Below are 21137 nucleotides of genomic sequence, written 5' to 3'. Positions count from 1 at the left end.
TTGACGTAAGAGCGGGAGAGAAAACTTTGAGACCGGTCGTAGCTTAAAAAAAGTCATTAATTTATCCCCGGGGACACCTTCCTGCCTGTCATCCACACCCAGATGCACTTCTGCAGTTTATATGTGATTTGCTCCATGAATATGTCCCAGGAGTTCATGCCTGTTCCAAAAGGCCGTATCCTTATGCTAATTAATTAATTGCATGGGGCTTATTGCACATGTTCGGGAGTGGGTCTCTGGGGGTCGTTTGGGATGGTACCACAGTTTGTTTTGTCCTTATTTGCTCCCAAGGACGAGTCGAGGTTGGGCCTGTTCTTTTCTTGGAAGTGGAACAGTGGAACCAGAGTGTCTGACCCACACAGAGGGACTGCTGGTCATTAACCTCTGCCTGAAAAGACCGCCGTGAGGAGGGAGTCAGAGTCTCCTTGCAAGTAATAAGCAATAAGACAATGGGAAGTGTCCTCAAGTTGCACCAGGGGAGGTCTAGGTGGGATATTGGATTGTCTACCCCTGGCACAGCTGCCCAGGGCAGGGGTAGAGTCCCTACCCCTGGAGGGATTTAAAAGGCCTGGGGATGTGGCACCTGGGGAAATGGGTCTGTGGTGGCCCTAACAGTGCTGGGGAATGGTTGGAGTCAATGGTCTGAGTAGGCTTTTCCAGCCTAATTGACTCTGTGAGTCTTACTTCCAGCTTTTCATAGATTCCCAAAATGGTTTGGGTTGGAAGGACCTCAAATCCATCAATCCCACCCTCTGCCGTGGGCAGGGACACCTTTCACTGTCCCAGGTTGCTCCAAGCCCTGTTCAACCTGGCCTTGGACACTTCCAGGGATGGGGCATCCCAGCTTAAATTGCTGCATTGCCTGTGAGTCCTCCAGTGGATCTGCACCAAAGCAGATTTTGAAAGCTGCTGGTAGTCCCTGCTGCCAAACTGCACAGTCTGGCTCCTGAATATTCCCTCCTCTATTTGGAATTACTGTGAACGGGCAGCAATTAGACCTAAATACATCTTTCTTAACACATCCTGTGCTCATAGCTTAAATAGAAAATACATGTTTTGTGTGTTCAGGTAGGGCTGGTTTTACATGCAATCTGTATAGAATAAATAACAAAAGCATATAAAAAAACCCACCCCCCCCACACACACTCCCCTTAAAGAAAAAAAGAAACCAACCAACCCCGAACAAAAACTGTAAATCCCAATAACAATTTGAGGAGAAAACATTACTATTATAAAGAGCAGCTCTTGAAGATGCAGTTCCAATGTCGGAATGCAGTTGCTGTTTGGTGATTTTAAAACCAGGGAACTTTATATTGTAACAGTGCTGCAGCTTTGTTTTATGGTGTTAGGAATATTAGGAATACTTAAAAGTTGACTGGAAGGAAGGAAAGTGATGAATATGACATGAATATTCTGTAACAAACTGGCACTTATTGCACAAATATTCATCAAGACATAGAGATCTAGGAGAGAGGTGGTTTGAGATGAAGCTCCTGTAGGATTTGCGCTTTCTTTTTAAACTGTATGAGGACTTTGGGGCACTTCTAAGACAGCTTTTCTTCATTCCACCATGTTCTGGTTTAACCCCAGATGGTAATTAAACACCACACAGCCTCTTGCTCGCTGCCCTGCCCATCCTGGTAGGATGGGGAGGGAATTTGGACAAAAAAGACCCGTGGGTTGAGATAAGAGTAGTTTAATAATGGAAATACAACAACAACTATTAATACTATTAATAATACTAACACAAATATAATAATAACAATAGTAATAATAGTTAAACACAATGACTGATTGCTGGCACAGGTGGCCACAAGATATATATTGCTGGAAGGGGCCCCTGCCCGTGGAGGAGGTTGGAACGACGTGCTCTGTGGGCAGCTATGTGGAAAAGTGCTGTTTGCTGTGGAGAACACCAGCACTGCTGGATAAGCACTTCTAAAATTAAATGTTTCAGTTGGCCAAGCAGATAAATCCACCAAAAATCCCACCACTTATCTTAAAACTCTTGGTATAATCTGATCTTCCCTGTGAGATCTGGTGCCTGGTGTCCTGTGGTGCTGCATGACGAAAGGCAGCCAGGTCCTGAACAGACTGAGCTTTTTATTTGGTTGGGTTTTTTGTTGTTTGTTTGTTTGTTTGTTTGTTTTTTGGCACGGTTTTCCCCCTGCCCCTTCCCTATAGGTGAAGTTAGGCCTGGAGTCTGTATGGAGGTTTCTCGAGCTAGGATGAGATCCTTTGGGGATGTTGTGAAGGGCACAGGGAGAGGAGGGAATTTGAATCCCAGAATGGTTTGGGTTGGAAGGGACCTTAAAGCTCATCCAGCCCCACCCCCTGCCATGGGTAGGGACACCTTCCATTATTTCACGTTGTTCCAAGCCCCATCCAGCCTGGGCTTGGACACTTCCAGGGATGGGGCACTAAAGCTTCTCTGGGCAACCTGTGCCAGGACCTTTCCACTCTCACAGGGAAGCCGGAAAGAATTGTAAGGATTAATTCCTGCATCCCATCCCAGAAAAAAGCTGAAAGGCTTTTTGGCCCAATCAGTTGCCCAGAGAGAGGATTTTATTGGAGCTGAGAAAAGCTTTGTCTGTGTTTTAGGGTGAATCTTCTGCCCATGGTTTTGTTGCACTGTCAGTGCTCTGTGAACACATCTGCACCAGAGGAGCAACGATGACTCAGACTGAAAAGGTGAGTGATACATTCAGTGCTGACACCTGTAAGGTGTCTGATACCTCACACTTTGCTTGAGACATGTTGATATAGAAAGCTGCTCAGCTCATGGTGACCTGACATGTGAGCTGAAGGTTAACTACAAACCCCTGGAAATGAGTTTGTATGCCCGAAGAGCCAACACTCACAACCTCACCAAACTGTGAGCCTCCACGCTGAATATAATCACTTTGAAGTGAGTGTAATTACCTTTTCTGAGAGGTAGATCCCAAAAAAAGGAGCAGTGTTTAAAGTAATGTCTGCTGTGCTCCTTGGTGCTGGAGGAAATGTCTGAGTTGCCTCAGTGCTAAATGAACAACAAAGAAATGATACCTTGGTGCCTAATCATCAAAGGAGGAGTTTTGCAGAGGAGTAATCAGAAGCAAAATCTCCTTGCAAAGTGAGGGGGGAAAAATGGTGACAAACAGCTGTTTAATCCTCTTATGTAGAATACTGGCCACTTTTAGCCTGCCATAGCCCACCTCATGGGCTGTAAACTTAGCTGTGGCGACAGGACAGGAAGAAATGACCTCAAACTGTGCCAAGGGAAGGTCAGGTTGGACATCAGGAGGAATTCACCCTGGAAAGGGTGGCCGGGCATTGGAAGGGGCTGCCCAGGGAGGTGATGGAGTACCCATCCCTGGAGGTGTCCAAGGACGTGGCACTCAGTGCTCTGGGCTGGGTGACAAGGTGGTGAGCATTTTTAAGAACAGTATCAAATGTTTAATATTATTGTTGCTATTATTATTATTGGCAAGTGTCAAGAGGCAAGCAAAGACTTCTTTGCTTCTATCATTATTTCAGAAGATTGCTGGTTAATGATTTCCTACCAGCACCCATTGTATTAATGTATAGTGAGGAAATCAGTATATTTTCACTGGTTTATTCTGGTTTGACCTGTATTAGCAATTTGGTGTTAGCTGCTTTCTTGGTTGTTTGCAAATCCCCCCTTTGTTTCTGAGCAAACTGACATTATTTTTCCTTTTGTTGATGATGAGTGCCTTTTCCTCCCACTTATTTAGGAGTCAGAAGTATTGAGGCATTGAGCAGGACTGTGACATCAGTGACTTCACAGTTTTTAGGAGTGTGTGACAGTTCTGCCTCTTGAAATTTTCCTGTCTCCTCACTGGAGTAATTCTTCAGAGTTTAGCATCATACATTCCTGGTGCTTCACAGAAAATCTGGAGGTTATTTTCAAGTGGTTATTGCTTAATCCTGCATTCCCTCATCCCATTTTTCAATCTAGGATTCTCACATAAGTATCTTTATTCCTCCTTAAATTGGATAGAAGCAGTACTGCTGAGGACAAGCTGCTGGGAGGTTTTTAAGATTAGCGGATATACCCTCTGTATCCCAGATGGAGAAATGAATTAAGATGGCAAATCCTTCCTAATAGCTGTGATGCTAAAGCCCCAGTCTTTTTCTAATATCTGGAATGCAACAGACAGAATCTCCTAGTTAACAAAGTGAGGCTTCACTGGTGATCACATCAGGAGGTAGCAAGGAAGGAATGGGTGTCTGGGTATGTATATACCTATAGATTGGTATATGACAGTGTCCTGCCTGATATTTAAAAGTTTTGGAATTAGGTGATCCCTAAGGTTCCTCACAACCCAAACCATTTTGTCGTTCTGAGTATAGAAACAACTGAGCCAGAAAGCTGAACACACACACAAACTGAAATAGTGCTGAAGAAAGGAAATTGCTTCCAAATGTTTGATTTCAAAGCTTGCAATGTATGCCTTCGCATCTGTATGGTTAAGGTATTGTAAGTCTTGAAAATACATGTAATTCTTTCTCCGATTATCATACAGAAGGAGAAATTTCAGAGCGATTTGTAGGCAGCACCGTTCCCTTTCTCTGAGGTGAGGGTTAAGTACAGATGAGGAGTGCTCTGCAGAGTGATTTCAGAGTCCATCTGATTGTATTTCTTTTTTGTTTTCCTTAACAAGCAGCTCACATCCCGGCACAGTTTCCCCGGATTGTATGCTCATTCATTCACAGAGCAGCTGGAACATGCCAGGTGTTTGCCTTGGGGAGAAATCCCAGCACACAGAGGATTTCTCTGGTGGTGGATCCTCCCCCATCACGCGGCAGAGCTGGACCAGAGCCGCTGATGTGCCGGGTGTGGAGCCACTGCCTCCCTTCCCAATGGAACGAAAGGCTGCCCTGAGGTCCCTACTGCTGTTCCTGTGTGTGGGATCCGGGGTGTCCGTGGAGCAAACGAATGTGACGTCAGGGAACAGGTCAGTGACTGGGTGTGTGGTGACAAACTTGAGTGAGCCCAGGTTTTAAATGCTGTCATTTGTGCTCTATGGAAGTGGATTCAGTCGCAGTTTGGAGTGTCAGGACGTGTTTGTAATTTTCTTTTCAGGTTTGAAAGCACCTGGGGGTAATACAGAAATTAATTATTTTGAAGTACACAGTGAGCTAACGATGTAACTTTAAAGCAATTTTATAAATGTGGCTTTAAAAGAAGTGGTTTCTGTGCATCTGTCTTACATTTCATTACGTTTTAATGACTCTCACACTGACTTTCCCTGGTCTGTGTGAAAATGAAGTTATAAATAGAATAACAGCAAGGGTGTGAAACTAAGGTGCTAAAATATTCTACCGGTGTAGAATGGATATTTGAAGCATGAATTTAATATTGCAAAGGAGTATTCAACTTACAAAATTACTGGAGATTTGGATTTATTGTCAATAGTGATGTTTCACTCTCTAATGAAATATAAATAATAAGCCCAAATCATAGCAGGGGAAAGAGCCAAGTATTATGACAGTGAAAACAACCTGAGCTGTATGAGTTGAATCATGCCCAGAGTCACCAGTAACACACAGAACAAATATGCTGATGGAGGTTGCAGCTGGCGGTAAAATCTGTTCATTTTAAGGCAAGAAGGACATGTGGTGATTTGCTTAAGCTTGTATTAAGAGATCTGGTAGTCAGTTACAGATAAATACTACAATACGTTTTCATCTAAATAGTTCACTTGCTGTTCTCCTCTGCCAGTTTTCAGCTCCCTTACTGTTCCTCTTAGCATAATTCTGCTTTTTTTTTCTTTTTTTGCAATCAGACCAGAATCTGAGAGAGAGCAAGCAGAGGAGCATTGCCTGCACTTTTTTACAATAAATATTAACAGAAGAAGTTGTGACCTGGATCCCAGTGAATTAAATGGGGATTTTTTCCTCACTGGAGGTGGGATTGTGGCTGCACAGTGTTAATTTGCTAGATTCTATGACCTCCGGGTTTTGGGTTCTTTTTATCAAAAATGAAAGCCCAAGTATCTTTTTCTGGTCCAGTCCTAGCTGAACATCCATTAAACTGCAGATCAAACCCCAGCAATCAGTAAAATAGTTATGTAAATCCGTCTCCCTGCGTCAAAACACACATTAGAAAACTGTAAGAGTTGTGTGGGTTTGTAGATATTTCTAGTTGATAGGACTTACACAGAGGCATTTAAAACTCAGTAACATTTTTTGCCAGGATATTTCTTAGAGGGGACTAGCTTTTTCCCTGAACCTGGTGTCCCAGGTTTACACATTTATAGTGTTAATAACTTCACTGAAATTCTATATGGCAAGTGTCCCTAGGACTACAACCAGTGCATTGCCACCAGGTGCTTGTCACCTTTTGTCATGACTTTGTTTTTAGCGCGTTTGAATGTTCATGTGTTACTTTCCACCAAAATGCTAATAAATTAGGTGAAACTAGTTCAGCAGCCAGTGAGGAATTCTTCCGCTGTGCAATGTTTGTATTAGAGAGATGACTCTGAAGTACTACAAATACTGTTTCTGTAGAGGTGGAGAACATTTTCCCATCTGGTGCAGTTTATCAGAGCAGTAATATGAAGAGTGAAACAGTGAGTATAACATGAAAACTTTCTGTGGCCTCCACACTCAACCCATGTTGAGTGCCAGGATTATTCTGGTGGTTCATCTGAGCAGAGAAAACACTGTTTACATGGAAATCCTCAAGAGCTGGAGTCTTTATAAACTTTTTCGGACAAACAAGCCAGACTTGGTTATCTTATGTAGATGTATAATGTCATCTGATAAGAGGGAATTTACACTTCTTTATGCTTATAATCTTATTTAATTGGGTTTTACATAGTGATTAGTCATTCCAGTGCTTTGTATTAGGGCTAATCCAATTTCATGAGGGTTCCTAACATACTTGGTATGGTAAATTCAACATACAACATACGTACCTAGGTGTTATTTGGGCCAGTTATTTACAAATTGCTAAGGAAAAATATTGAAACATATACCCTGTGAGCAACTGAATTTGAAGTGTCAGGGTAAGAGTGTCAGATTAAAAAAATGATAAATTTGAAAGGCTTTTCTTTAATTTAGTGTGCTAAAAATGATTTGCTGTCAGTTTTGCAGGGGAGAGTAAGCGCTAGCTGATTTCCTATCTCTTGTACATGTAATGAACATTTTTATAATTAAAAGGGAATATATATTTTTTAAAAATTTTCATATTTTTTGCTTTCAATACTACTGTTCTGTGAAACATGCTCCAGCTGAGGATGAAAGGGCTTTCGGTGCCAGGGATTGCCTCTGATTCCCCAGCTTGCCTTTTGCTTGGGAAAGCTGCTGTTGTGACATCATGATGGATATGGGCAGCCACCCATCCCTGTCACGGATCACAAACCCATGACACCTCGGGGCTGTGGGTGTCAGAGGCAGCTGACAGACCCCATAACATCAACAGCAGCCTGGGCTTGCCCAGAAACCAGGACATGATTCTTGGCTCTGCCAGCCACAAACTGGCTGTGCCCCAGTGATGGGGGATAATGGACTTCCTTCCCCTAACAGAGATCCATGCATTGTGCAGGTGGAACAAACTGTTAATTAACAGGTTAATTAACAAGAGGACCAAGCTGGAGGTGCTTCCCTTGCAGCCTGATGGTGTCTATCATGCTGTGGCACTTCGTGGTGGTTCCCAGGTCACTCTCTGCACTGCATTTCCTCATGAAAACATGAATATTTCATCAGCTGTGCACATTCATCTGTGTCTCAGTATTGTCATGCTGAAAACAGAGACTCGACATCCCTTCCAGAGTGTCTTTGGGATGTGGAGCAGCTAGGAGTTATTCAGGTTTTTTTTAATCACAACCCCCAAATTAACCCTTCCTCTTCCCAGAGCAGCATGAAAACCTTTTGAGTCTGGTTCAGGAATGAAGTGAATTGCACAGTTTGCCACCAGTCTTCTTCTGCTCCAGTGTTTTAGTCTGTGATTTCCAAACTGGAGTAGTGGGCTATGGGAGTTTACCTCTGCGTATAGGGAGGAGTTAAAAGTATAACTAAGCATAACTTGATATACATAGGTACAAGTAAATATAACTAAAGGTAGTATAACTAAATAATTTACATTAGTTTCCTTTTGGCATGCCTCATTTTTGTAGGTCTTACCATGCAAAAAATTCCCCCACATTTGCCTTTTCCAGCCTGAAGGCAGAATCTGTCATGAAGAAAGACTAGAAAAGACAAAAAGGGATGCATCAAATTACAAAAATGTTCCTAATCATAAAACAACCTAAGAGAGAGTTTTGTCTGAGCAAGAAAAGAAGGTTTGGTCCGTTGTGGTCACATCTTTTATTACCTGTGTGTCAAAATCTGGTATTTCCACCCATCTCTGAAAGCTGTTGGCATGGGCAGCTTCCAGCATCTTGAAGAACTGATTCCAGCACTAACCTTGGCACCCAAAGAGCAGTGGGAGAAAGGGGGACCCACTGTGAACATTGAATGAATAAAACTGTAAATAAACGTGCCATATTAATTTTAAACAGTGTCACCCACAGAGACATTTTTTAACATAAGGCCTTTATAAGGTTCTTCCAACTTGACAGAAAGCAGGGTAGGCTCTGTGCCATCCCATGTTGTTTGGACTCGTATTTATCTGCCATTAAGGATGGTGTGATGGAAATTAGGTTGGGATCACTCCTGCTAGTGGGTAACACAGATCCCCCTATCCAGAGTCTGGCGGGGAGTGGTTTCACCCAGCTGTACAAGGACTCCCCAGGAATGCCAGGTCTTGACTTTACAATTCCAATACTTTACAGTGCAATTTGCTCATAAATACTGAAAACTGGTCTTATTCCTAGTCCTTATATGCTGGTCTTGGTGTATATATTTTCAAGAACTTTGCTCCTGTGGTGGGTTGGAAAAGTAGTAAGAAACAAGGCAAGGGAAGAACATGGAATTGTATTTCCACGTTTATTGGCTCTGGGGCACGTCTGGCCTTACCAGCTGGAGATTTACACTAAGAAGAACATCAAATGCTGAAAATTTCATGAGCCAAGTAGTTGACATTTGAGATGTGCTTTGCCCACACTGCCATGCAGCTGACTTCTATGGGATTTGGTATTGCTTGGAATCATTCATGTCTTCAAATGGCTGTAATTCTGGGCTTAAGACATGCTAGCCCACTGCAATTGATCTATCCTGAGGGAATTAAACATGTTTCTTCTGATCCTCACTGCAGAACAAGGGTGTTGCAAGGTCCTTGTGTTCCTCTGCTTGTGGGCTGGAACTGATTCTGTCTCTAATCCAGAACCAATGTCCTGTGGAACAGGGCAAGAGAGAAGCCTTTTGGTAAGGGTAAAGCCTTTTGGAACCTTTTGGGCAGGGAAAGCCTCATCCACCCAAGGAATCTCTGAAAATTAGGCATTTTTAGCCTGGGCTTAGCAGGTTTGGATTAATTTCTCTTGTTCCTGTGATATTACCAAACCAAGTACCTGAGTTACATTTTGAATGTTTTATGGAACAAAGTAGTAACAGGTGTTGTCCCCAGTAAACTTGATGCAGATTTTAAATCCAGATGGTGTGAAATAAGTATTTTTCTCCTCTCTTCTAGTTCACATGAATTCTCAGATCAAGATTCTCTGCAAAGAAATGGTAAGGCTTTCAGTGGGCTGAACCCCTGGATACTGGTTCTGTTAGTATGGCTGTAAAAGGTTTTATTCCCAGATGTTGCTTCTGCAGGCATTGGTGACTCTTCTGACATATGTTTTGTTAAAGCATAGCCCCCATTAAAAAACACCCTTTTAAGGATTTATCTGTTTTAAAAAAATAATTTGCTGTCCAACTCAGATGCAGTGAGAATGGGGAAAACAAAAGCATTCACTTTTTAATCAAATGAAAACAGAATTAAGTGTTTGAAGGATAGAGCTTTGAGAATGTCTATGAAATGACCTGTCCTTGTGAAACTTTGCCCTCCTGGCAAACAGTTGGGCCATCAGGTTGTTTGTCACATCTTCCTGTCTCTGGTGGTGCATGGAAAGAAGTTCCCATTCACAGTTAAGATGCTTTTGTCATGCAATTCAACACATACCCTTTGATGACAGAGTTTGCTGTACGAAGAAAACAAGCAGCTTTTGCTGTGTTTGGGATGAATAAATACAGATATGGACTGAACCTTGTAATTTTGGGGCACTGGAGTTCCTCCCAGATGTTCAGTGAAAAGAAGAGGAACAAGTTTTGAACAAGTAAGGTAAACTAGAAGACAAATATTGAAGACAATATTTGGAACAAGTCAGGTATTTTCCAAGATAGAATCAGCTATTCACACATACACATTTTGTGCAGGGATAATTATTGTTTGCATAAGAACGTGCAAAAATTATGCCTTTATAAATGACTGGATGTTTATAGTATACTAATAATGCTGATAACACTCTTTCTTCTGCAGGTCAACATTACCAAGGTGGCATGAGACCAAAACTGAATGTCAGTCAAGTGGCAATTGCACAGGTAATGGATCTGTAGAGTCTTTTCATAGCATATTTAGATCTTTTAATTTACATTGCTGAGTTAAACTCTTTTTACATTGTTTACAAGAAACAGCCAATGAAACTGTCTGTACTGTTGTGATATGGTACTGATTCACTGCCTACTGTACAAGGTGTCCTCTGCTTTTTTGAGGAGTGAGGTGAGACTTCAGGTGCTGTTGCTTGTGCTGACTGGTCATGGGTTTGGGCATAGGGTCTTTCTGAAAGAACTAAATCCTTATGTCCGTAGTCCATACAGGGACATTTGGCGGCTGTGGCCAGTCTTGTACTTATATCATTTGGTACTAAATGAACAGCTGTAGCAAAACTTCATATTTTCAGTGAGAGTTTTTCCTGAGACCAGGCTGTAGGTCTTGTCAAAAACTGACCATAAAAGGCTTCCTTACCAAAAGAAGCTCACCAAAAGTGATGCACTCTGACATAAGTAAAATGTTGATTAAATCTCCCTCATCTGTACTTCTGAGAAGACAGCCTTATCATTTATATGAACACAGTCATAGTCACTTATCACATCTTCTGCCCACGATCTTGATTTGCTTTGGGCTTGTTGCTGTCAGTACTTACTAATTTTAATTCTAAAGCACCCTTGTGCCATGTGTATAAGGTCCAGTATCAAAAGCGATCTTTCAGGGTCTGAGCTGAGAGACAGGATTTGCTAATCTGAACAGCACAAAAAAAAAAAAAAAATCTCTTTAAGCCAAGAAAAAGCTTTGTGGCTTATATGTGTCCCTTCTGGAGCCTGGTAAGATGCTGTTTATGACCGGGACTCAGAAACCTCTCTTGTTTTTGTACATCATTTGAACTTGCTAAATCATATGACATGGAAAAAACAGCCATGCAGACATTGTGAGTGTTACCCTATTCCAATAGGATGTGCATAAGTGGGGCAGAGCTGGTGTCTGGAAATTTCAGTTTGAAATCTGGAAATGGCAGTTAAATTTTTAAGTTCTTTCAGAGCTCTAAGTCACTGTCTCAAATTATATTGCTGGACAGCCAAATTGTCTTTTTGCTATGAAATTTAGCTTAGAAGGGATAGCATTTTTCTAATCTTTCCAGATGACATGGATGCTGCAGTCCTCAGGTTTTAACCCTGCAACTGATTTTGTAAAGTTAGGGATCCACACTTGAGCCATCCTGTTCTGCAGTAGGTGTTTTCCTGATTTTAAAGCCATTAGGAGCCAAACTACCTGCAGGCAGGTGTAAACTTGGGCATTTCTTTCACCTGGACAGCTCCCAGATGTGCTTTCAGCATGGTAGGCTGTGTCCTAGGCCCAAGCTGAGTCATTTTCAGTGTGTTGCAGTAATTCTTACAGGTGTTGCAGATAGACAACCTCATTTATTCTGGTAGGACGAAGAGCAAATCCTGAAATGCACACCTTCTGATAGCCATCTTTTGTGTGGTTCCTCAGGTTGTCAGTCACAACTTCAGCAGGGCAGGGCAGTGGGAAGGAGCATTCTGGAGGCGGTTCTCCCACAGCCACCACAGCCCCCTCAATGTCACGGTCAATGGCATCCCCTGCATCCTCTTCTGGGCCAAGAGGATCATGATCAGGCTTGAAAACCACACTCAGCTGGACTTGACAGAGAAGACATTTGGTGTCCATGCAACAGTGGATGTTGGAGACTCGAACTGCAGTGAAGACAGTGCAATGTAAGGTGGAATTCTGCTGTGTCAGTGTAGCTGGTACCAGATAGCAAGTATAGGAAGTACATACTGAAGGAAAACTGACCTTGTAGAGCCCTAGGGCTCTTTTCTAAATGTCCTGCCATTGTGACAGCAGGGGTTACATCCTTTGAATCCAGCCTTTCGTGGGTCACATGGGTGTACTCATCTGTTGCAGTGGTGTGGTTGCTCCTTGGGGCCGGCCAGCTTTGCACTTAGGGCCTGTGAGGCTCCAGCTGCTGATCTGTTTAGTTTCCAGCTGTTTTAGACAATTGCTTGGGAGGCTGAAGAGTGGGTTCTATGCTGAATATAGGGGCTTTGGGCTGTGCATGACTACTTACCCCTTCACAGGAGGTGTGCCAGCAGTACTGTACAGGATGTGGGTCTGTATTTAATCCTATACAGCATTTCACCTGCACACCTAAATGTGTTTCCACAGAACGTACTTCCTCTTTCTGATCACAGCTGGAAAGGATAACCCAAGGTGCACAGACATTTTTGCTGAGAAATGCCAGAAAACTAAAAGTAAAATTGAAAAAGAAACTAGGACTTTGCCTGTAGTATCATAATGTTCAACGAGGGCAGTCTGAATATTGTATCATCAGCATGTGAACTAATGCATTAGTTCCATCAGCATGTGAACTAATACATTAGTTCTCCCTACTCTCTGCCTGTCAAAGAGAGGTAGAGAATGGAAGAAAGTTATTTTAGAAATAAAAAGTAATAAACCTTCCGTCCTCTCTTCTGGTCTACAATTTGGAAATAATCTTACTCTGATTAGTAATTTTTGCAACGTAATAGAATGCAAAATTAAGGGTTTCAAAACACAAAGAATAGTTTTATAGTTGTTCATAAGACCTGGAAAATCAGAAGGACAATGTTTTTTTGTGGCCTGCAAACTCCTTCTGGAGCTGCTATTTGGAGACTGTTAGACAAGCAGGTTACTCTGTCTACCTGTCTGTCACAGGTACCTCTGTAGTCTTAGTACTGTAGAGGCTTCATTTTGTAAATACAGATTTCTAAGAAATTAGGACTTGCCCTGACTCTGTGTGGGAGAAAGATAATGTATGATTCTCTTGTGTTTCGGGTCTGTGCCTGAAACAGTGTTGGTGGCAGAGAAGAAAGGGGAAACCTTGCCCTGAATGTTGCTCTGTAATCTCAGTTTTAAGGACCGACCAGCCTAAATTAAAACAGTTGATGGCAGAACCCTCACCTGGTGAATTGCCCAGTTTTTTTCACACCAGAAAAAATTCCTCAGAATTCTCCCTTCTCCAGCCTTCATTGTTAAGACTCTCTTGTCTCTCAGGCTGGTGTATGCTGTGTAATCAGTGCAAAGTAGCTGGAGCCAGGAACAAATATTAGACACCAAACATATATTCATTTGCTATGGGCATATAATAATCCAACCTGCATTTTTTTCTTAGTTGAATGCCATATTTGCCTGTGGCTAATCCTCAACTATTATGATTTCCCTTTTCAATAAAGAAAGGGATAGTCTGGATTCAGTGTCCTGGTTTATTGGACCAGTGTTAGTCAAGGTACAAGAAGTCCTGAAGTCTAGATCTTCTATGAAATCATAGGGCTAGCTGTTTAGGGATTTTTTTTTTTTTGTCTGTTTGTTTTGGGCTTTTTTTTGTTTATTTTGTATGATGTTTTGTTTTGGTTGGTTGGATTTATTTAAAATATATTCTTCAGCTTTAATTTTGGAAGTCTTTCAGATGCTGTATTTTTTCACTGTGTTTTGTTTCTGTCTTATGTGGACAACGAGAATCTCTTTGCAGGTTTCAAGATGTAAAATATTAGTGTTAAGTGATAAAACAATATATTCCACTTATTTATGTATTAATTAATGTGCATTAATTAAGCTGATAGGTTAATTTAGCAAACTTCAGGTGCCCATGCTCACTGCAGGTGACCTCACAGTCAGGGTACTTACGTGGCTCTAATGATGTGTATGTGTGGAATTTGAACTCCAGTGACATCTGCGTTTTTTATGCTCTGGTCTTTAAAAAGATGAGAATAGTGTGTGTGTTTACACTTTCTGATGACATACAGAGGTGATACTTGACTGAGATGACATGGCTTGAAAACGAGAACAGAAATCTACTGAACCTGATTGTCAACTAATGTGGAAAGCAATGGGATTTCATTGTGCTGGAAGTTAAACATACATTTCTACTCTTTCTGGACAGTTTGGACCTCGTTTCAAACTGCAGGCGAACTAGTAGATTTCACTGGAGGAAAATTTAATCCTTTCAGGTTTTTTTCTTGCTGACTTTAGGAGTATACTGAGCAAAAGGCTCCAGGTATAACTGAGTTTAATCTTTAATGCTGCTTTAATCTCTGAAGATTTCTGAATTTTTTCCTAGCCTAATATAACTTGCTCTTTGACCTAGGCTTTCTCTGAAGTTTGGGGACATTGGCAATCTAAAGGGACTAGTTATCAGGTAAGTTTATACGGCAAAAAAAGATAATGCATATTGTTATGCAGTTGCTTGTGGAATTAAAGTGAATTTGTTTAAGCAAAAATAATGTGATAGAAACTGTTGATTGCATAGTTGAGACACCTGCATTCAGTATGTCTATCATTTACCTGCCTTGTTTTAAGGCATTTTTTCTCCTTTGTTGACTTTTCTATTAATGGGAAAAGTTTGGGTCATCTCTTTTGTATAGAATCTTCCTATGTTGGAGATTTTAGCTAAACTTTGCTGATTTACTACATTTTTCTTGGGAATTTTATGTCAAGAACTGATAGTGTGGACTGTTCAGGCATCAGACTGTGACCTGCTTTGTGTTTGCGTCTTGGTGACAGCAGAAAACAGAATTTCTTGATAATTAACTTCCCATACCTTGGATGGAAGTACAATACCATTGTTGAATATATTTTGCCCAACCATTTAGGAAAAATCCCTCAAAATCCTCTTACTGTGTGGGAGATCAAGTAACAAGGAGCAAAGTCCTTCAGCTGCAACAATGAACAACCTCAAAACACATAATTTTTAGGTTGGAAGGGACCTCTGGAGATCACCTGGTCCAACCCCCTGCCCTGGCAGGGTCACTTGGAGCAGATGACACAGGAACATGTCCAGGTGGGTCTGCCAGAGAGGCAGACTCCACACCCTCCCTGGGCAGCTGTTCCAGGGCTCTGCCACCTCCATGGAAAGCTCTTCCTCACTTTCCAGACTCTGTGGAAGGATCTAGAGCTCATACTGATATAAACTGGTGAAGCCAGGGGGTCTCCTAAGATTGTTCAATGTGCAAATTCAACAGGTGGAACACTTTGACTTGTTTTCCTACTCATCTCTCTCCCCACATGATGTTTCCAGGTTCTTGCTGACCACCAGCTATTACCAGCTGTCTGTTCAGAACTGGTTCAGCCTGCACAGGCTGCAGCTGCTCTACAACCACTCGGTGCAGGCGACGTTCAATGCAACCCAAATACATGCCCCGGCAACTTACTCGTACCACTGCGACCACGTGAGCAGCCTGCAGAGATACGATGCTCTCCTCATTCCCAGCTCTGAAAATGACCTATCACAGCTCTGGGAAGTCACTTTTATTGATTTTCAGGTAACGTCATAGAATTAGGCCCAAGGGAACCTGTAGGTACATTGATGGGAAGTTTTGGCCTTTTGCTGCCAAAGAAATATAATGACCTTCTATGTACAGTCTGTGGGATTTCTGTGGAACACAAAATTGAAATGAGGACTTAAACTATTTTCTTTACCTCCCTGTCAAAGGAAATTAAGGGCTGTATAGATTTTCTATAGTCTTCTACTGTGTTCCCTTTAGTGTGGGGGAAGAATTTAACTTCCAGTGTTGCATCTTTCTGAGCAGAGCTGTTAAACACAGCATCAATAACAGCATCAGACACCAGGTACAGGATTCATCTCACTTAACTTTTGATGCCTAGGAATTTTAACCCTGTGGCCTGATTATAGTCACCCCAGCCTGCCTCTAAAGCTAGTGGATAATTCCTCTGACTCGTCTTAAGTCTTTATTTTAGGATGAGATTAATAATCTTCTGAAAGTGCCAAGTTTTCTGTGTTTGGCAATGAGAGAGTCTCAGATGGCTGGACTAGAGCATCTTGCTTTTACATACCTAAGTCATAGGGCATGAAAAGCTGAAAAAGGGAACTGAGGAGGAAAACTGGTCCCCTTTTCTCACCATGTCATAAATGCCCATGGGCTGATTTAATGGAGCGGGCGCAATACCCTGAATGCCAGTGTGGTAAACTTCATATTAGAGTTGAAGCCACAAGTAAAACTTGTTGGTGTTTTCCACAGTTGGATGCAGATTCCTGTAGTGTATCTGCTTTGCTGCCAAATATTACACACACGAATCTGGTGAGAAAAACCTAATTTGAGCATAGGCATTTAAAAATATTTCCTGGTTTGTTGTTGAAAATATTTCCTGATTGAGGTTTATGCAGTTTGAAACAGAGACTCTGGAGACCCTCAACAAGTGATGCTGGAAATACACCATTATGGTGAAAGGCACCAATTAAATATTGTGGGCCATCAAGAGAAGATTTTGTTTCAAACACAACTACAAATCCTTTGGGCAGCAGAGCGGAGGGGATTAGAATACCTGGTGGTTTCTAGAAGACTGACATGGATAAACTCTGAGCCAGCACAGGGAGTTACAAATTTGCAATGTGGAGGTATTAAATTAGAAATTCTTACTGCCATCATGAGCAAAGTAATGAGACACAGGTACCTCATTTAACATGATCTCTCTTGTTCTCCTTGTAGATCCAAGGTTTTAACATCCAGCAAGGACATTTTGCCTATGCAAAGGACTGTGCATCCTTCTTCTCTCCAGCAATTCTGATGGGGCTGGTCATGTCCCTGATCCTGCTGCTGGTCCTTGCCTATGCCCTTCACATGCTGATCCACCTCAAATCCCTTGACAGGCACTATGAGTGCAAAGCTTCTCCTGCCTATTTTGCACAGATGAAAGACAACGACATGGGAGATGAGAAGGAACCACTGAGAAATAGTGGGAATGAGTCCTATGAACTTAGAAACAAGCAGTTTGGTAAAATCTATATTTAGCAATGTGCATCTCAGTGAAATGAGGTATTTTCTTCTGCTGGCACTGTCATGTGTAGTTGGTGCAGGTCTTTCACCAGATGATGAAAGGAAAAGTAGGTAACAGACTGTTTAACCATTTATTGATTGATCATCATCTCGAAGATGCCTTGGGAAGCAAGTTGAGATAAAAAACATTCCATTGTGAATAAGAGATTCATGTTATGGGACTTTATTCCTGTAGCAAAAAGCCAAAATGCATAGCTTTTCATCCTGATTACAACATCTTGAAGAGAAAATCAAAAATGAATACTCTGAAATCAAATAAAGATACTATATATATATATATATATATGTATTTAGGTATAGATATAAATCTCTGCTTGTTCTTTCAGAAGGCAAGATATTTCCTCATTTTATAGTTCCTCTGTGTCTTGACAAAATATCATAAATTTATTTCTCAGGATGTGCTTTCTTTTTATTTTCCAAGTCGCATCCCCTCCTCTTTGTCCTCATAAACTCCTTTTCCTACTTTGGAGTTTTCAGAGCCACATAAGCTGTGTTTTTATCCACAGTCATGGCTCCAGTACAGCAGCATCCTGATAATTCCCTATGTCTAAGCTGGAGGCTTACTTTGAGGATCTAGTGGAAGAGCACCTGACATCTGGTCAAAGGCTTACCCTTAACTTCCTGGCTCAACTGCACGCCAAAAGAGGGATTATGAGCATTATACCCTGTAATTCAAGGTTAATTTCTATCAAATCCCATCAGTCTCCCTTGGGAATTTCACCTGAATGGGGGTAGCCAGTGCTATAATTCAAAATCTGTGTATAATTCAAAATCTGTGTAAGCAAAGTGGTAGAAGCTCCTTAGCAGTGAAAAAGATACTGTGATATGATTTTCAGTGCTCCTTTTGAGCATTCAGGACACTGCGGTCCTCAAACTTGTCCTTTCTTCCTTCAGAGGCAAAGTTTGGGAACTCCAAATTAGCCGTAATTGGGCCCTGATTTCTAGCAAGGAAGAGCACAGTAATGAAACAACTATAGTGCTTTTAGGTTATAAGTAATGCAAACACCACCATGTTAGAAAATCTTCTACAAATACAGATTTAGCAGGCATGTTTTATGCCTGTTTTATTTTAGATAATAGAACTAATTGTTAGTTGTTTGTAATCTTTGGAAATTATACTGCAATGGTCTTTAAACACCTTGAGAGGTGTCCAAGGATCTCCTAGTTATTAGGTAGGCATTTGTGAATATTTCTTGGTTTGTTATGTTGAAGTTTATGCAGTTTGAAACAGAGATTCTGGAGATTCTCAACAAGTGATGCTGAAGATGCATCATTAAGGTGAAAGGTACCAATTAAATATTGCTGAGCCATCAGCAGTGACACACAGGTGGAACCCAAAGCAGTTGGTTGATTTAGGAAAGATCTCAGAATGAAAAAAACTCCCCATCTTTGACACATAACCAGAAGTAAGAGAGAACCTTTCAAGGACTTGCCACAGCTGCATGTGGCCAACTGCTGCCAAACTTTCATCTGTTTCATAAAGGAAACAAGTGAAACCACGAATGCCTGGGAACCTGAGTGAGGTTAACATGAGAAGGTGCAAATCAAAACCAGGGTATTCCCTGCTGAGTGGCAAAACACTCTCCAGCTTGATGCCCTCCCCTTGCACCCGGTGGGGACAGATGCTGGCAGATGTTAGAGAGAGTTCAGGATGCCAGTGCTAAATAGGTGATGCTCCCCATGGTCTGGAGAGTAGTGCTGTTGTGCCTGGGGGTTGCGAAATTAAAACCTGACACCAGCCAGTGGCAGCCTGACTGTCAAAGTGACTGTCAGTCACTGGTGTGAAATGCTCACCCTGCTGAGCCAGGCACAGCAGTGCTTCCTGAACATCGTGTTGCCTGGGACACAAAGGCACTTCTTCCTCCCACAGAGGTCATTTATCCTTCTGGTTACTGTCTGATGTGCTGTCAGGGTAATTCTTACCTGTCATTTTCTTGCATGTTTTAAATGGGCAAAATCAACCCTATTGCTGTGAGAGGTTCTTACAACTTTGGTGTTTGGAATAAGAGAGATTCCCTCCAGTCATATCCCTCAATACTCATGTCCTTTTCCAACCCAACTGTATTCCCTTGGCTTTGAGGTGGATTTGTGCTTGAGAGACTCATCACTGCAAACCTCCAGGGTGTAACAGTTCAGGTTTTTTTGATGAAGAATTTAATGACACATGTGGCCCTTTCAGCACCTGAGCAAGAGATAGGAATTTATACCTGCTGATTTACGAGGCAAACTTTAGAATAAAATAGAATGCAAAAAATGAAAAGGAGAGGTAAAAATAAAAAAGATTGCCAAGAAAAATAAAATTTGTTCCCTTTTATCAGCTTCTCTTAAACCATGACACAACTGGTATTATCCCCAGAATCTTCTGGGGAGATGTGCACAGATAGTAGTTACCTCTGCTGTGACTTTTAGTGTTGCAGTCCTGCATGGCAGTGGAAGGTGACTGTACTCCCCCAGGTATCCCCTGTATCATCACAATTCTACTCAGGTGCCAGCAAGAGTCTGAAAGGATAAACACACTCATTGAATTAGACAGGAAATACAGTGCTCATCATAGGACTGGAATGATGAGCCTTATGAAGAGTTAATGGTGCCTTAGTGGAAAAAGCACCAGAAGAAAAAACATAATCATAATTGCAGTTTCTGTCTCCTTGTGCCATGTATAAAGGCATGGTTGAAAAAGAGAAAAATGTGTGCATTTCCAGTAAGCTGTGTTTCCTGTGAGCCAAGCAATCCTTATTGAATGCACATTTTGGAGCAACAGGGACATTCCATTGCCCTGGTCCTGAAAGAAGAAAATTCAAATTAAAATTATTTGTGTGCTACAGAAATAAGCTACATTGGTACTAACAGACTCATTAATAAAAGATAAGCTTTTTTTACACGGTCCACATGCTGCATTATTTCATTTCTGCATGACACCACAGCAACATTTTGAACATATGTGTGTTAATTCCATCAAAATCCTTATAATATTTCTTCAAAACTGATTCAATGTTTCAAATTCAGGTCCCCATCCACTCCCACTTGAACTCAAAGGGAATAATCTCAGTTTAACTGAAACAAGAAAAATTTTACAGACTATTTTGCAGTTCTCACTGTGAAAACAATGAATTAAACAAATACATTTATTTCTCATACATTTCAGCTGCTGTTGTTAAAATTTTTTATAATTACCCCTCACTCCAATATTGGTAACTTTACATCAACAGCAAGTTGGATTTTCAGGCATTAAGGACTGCTGTTTGAACTGAAGTGGTGGACTTTTGGCATAGTATTGATTAAAAATGCGCAAGGAATGATCAGAGCCAAGGCCACTGTGGATACAGGGACAAAAACTGTGAGTCCACTCGCTGGTAAGTAACACTTCCAGGGAGCCAGGAGAAATACATTTATTTCTTTCCTTCAAGTTTTATAAATGGAGGTGTTTCCCTCCCCTTCTCGAAATACTGATTCTTGTTGTAGCAACCCTGGTAGTTCTGTTGTTGATTTTCTTTTTAACTGTTGATTTCTAAAAGGCTGGATGCAACATTCCATTTCAGAAACTGTCCCCAGGAGCTCAGAAAGCATTTACCAGGGTGTGTCTGTTCTTCGCCATTGTTGAATATCCCTTGAATTGTTCTCCACTTCCAGTAACCCTTGTGACATTGCATTTGACTGGTGTATGGTAGATCTTAAATCTGAGTTTCTGGTTCCTAGATCACCCCTTTGTTTGATGTAAAAATACAGGCCTTTTTTGATGTTACAGGACACAACCTGAGAGAAATCAGAAGAAACTGCTAAACCTTGTATATACATTTTTGCACTTTTATTCCTTCAAGCTGACATCATATATCAGGAAATGTAATTTGTTTCTTCTGAGTCAG

At 41.4% G+C, this 21137-nt stretch overlaps 1 protein-coding gene across 2 annotated transcripts; it reads left to right on the top strand.

Annotated features, from left to right (window-relative positions):
- Positions 1–38: 38 nt before the first annotated feature.
- LOC126647398 (V-type proton ATPase subunit S1-like protein) lies at positions 39–20160 on the top strand. Of its 2 annotated transcripts, none has more exons than XM_050329603.1 (10): positions 39–175; positions 292–431; positions 2602–2691; positions 4717–4958; positions 9575–9615; positions 10409–10470; positions 11918–12159; positions 14568–14618; positions 15498–15741; positions 16927–20160. In XM_050329603.1, exons 3-10 carry the CDS (start codon positions 2674–2676, stop codon positions 17227–17229), a joined length of 1203 nt encoding a protein of 400 aa, XP_050185560.1. In that variant the 5' UTR covers positions 39–175; positions 292–431; positions 2602–2673; the 3' UTR covers positions 17230–20160. The 2 variants fall into 2 exon arrangements, with proteins under 2 accessions (XP_050185560.1, XP_050185559.1); XM_050329602.1 differs by having other exon boundaries at positions 4668–4958.
- The last annotated feature ends 977 nt before the right edge of the window (positions 20161–21137 follow it).

This window comes from Myiozetetes cayanensis, unplaced genomic scaffold (genome assembly GCF_022539395.1).
Source record: "Myiozetetes cayanensis isolate MyiCay16 unplaced genomic scaffold, myiCay2020 scf4, whole genome shotgun sequence".
NCBI classification, from domain to species: Eukaryota; Metazoa; Chordata; class Aves; order Passeriformes; family Tyrannidae; genus Myiozetetes; species Myiozetetes cayanensis.
Note: the sequence above shows the minus strand (reverse complement) of the source record. Positions and strands in the feature narration are given on the sequence as shown.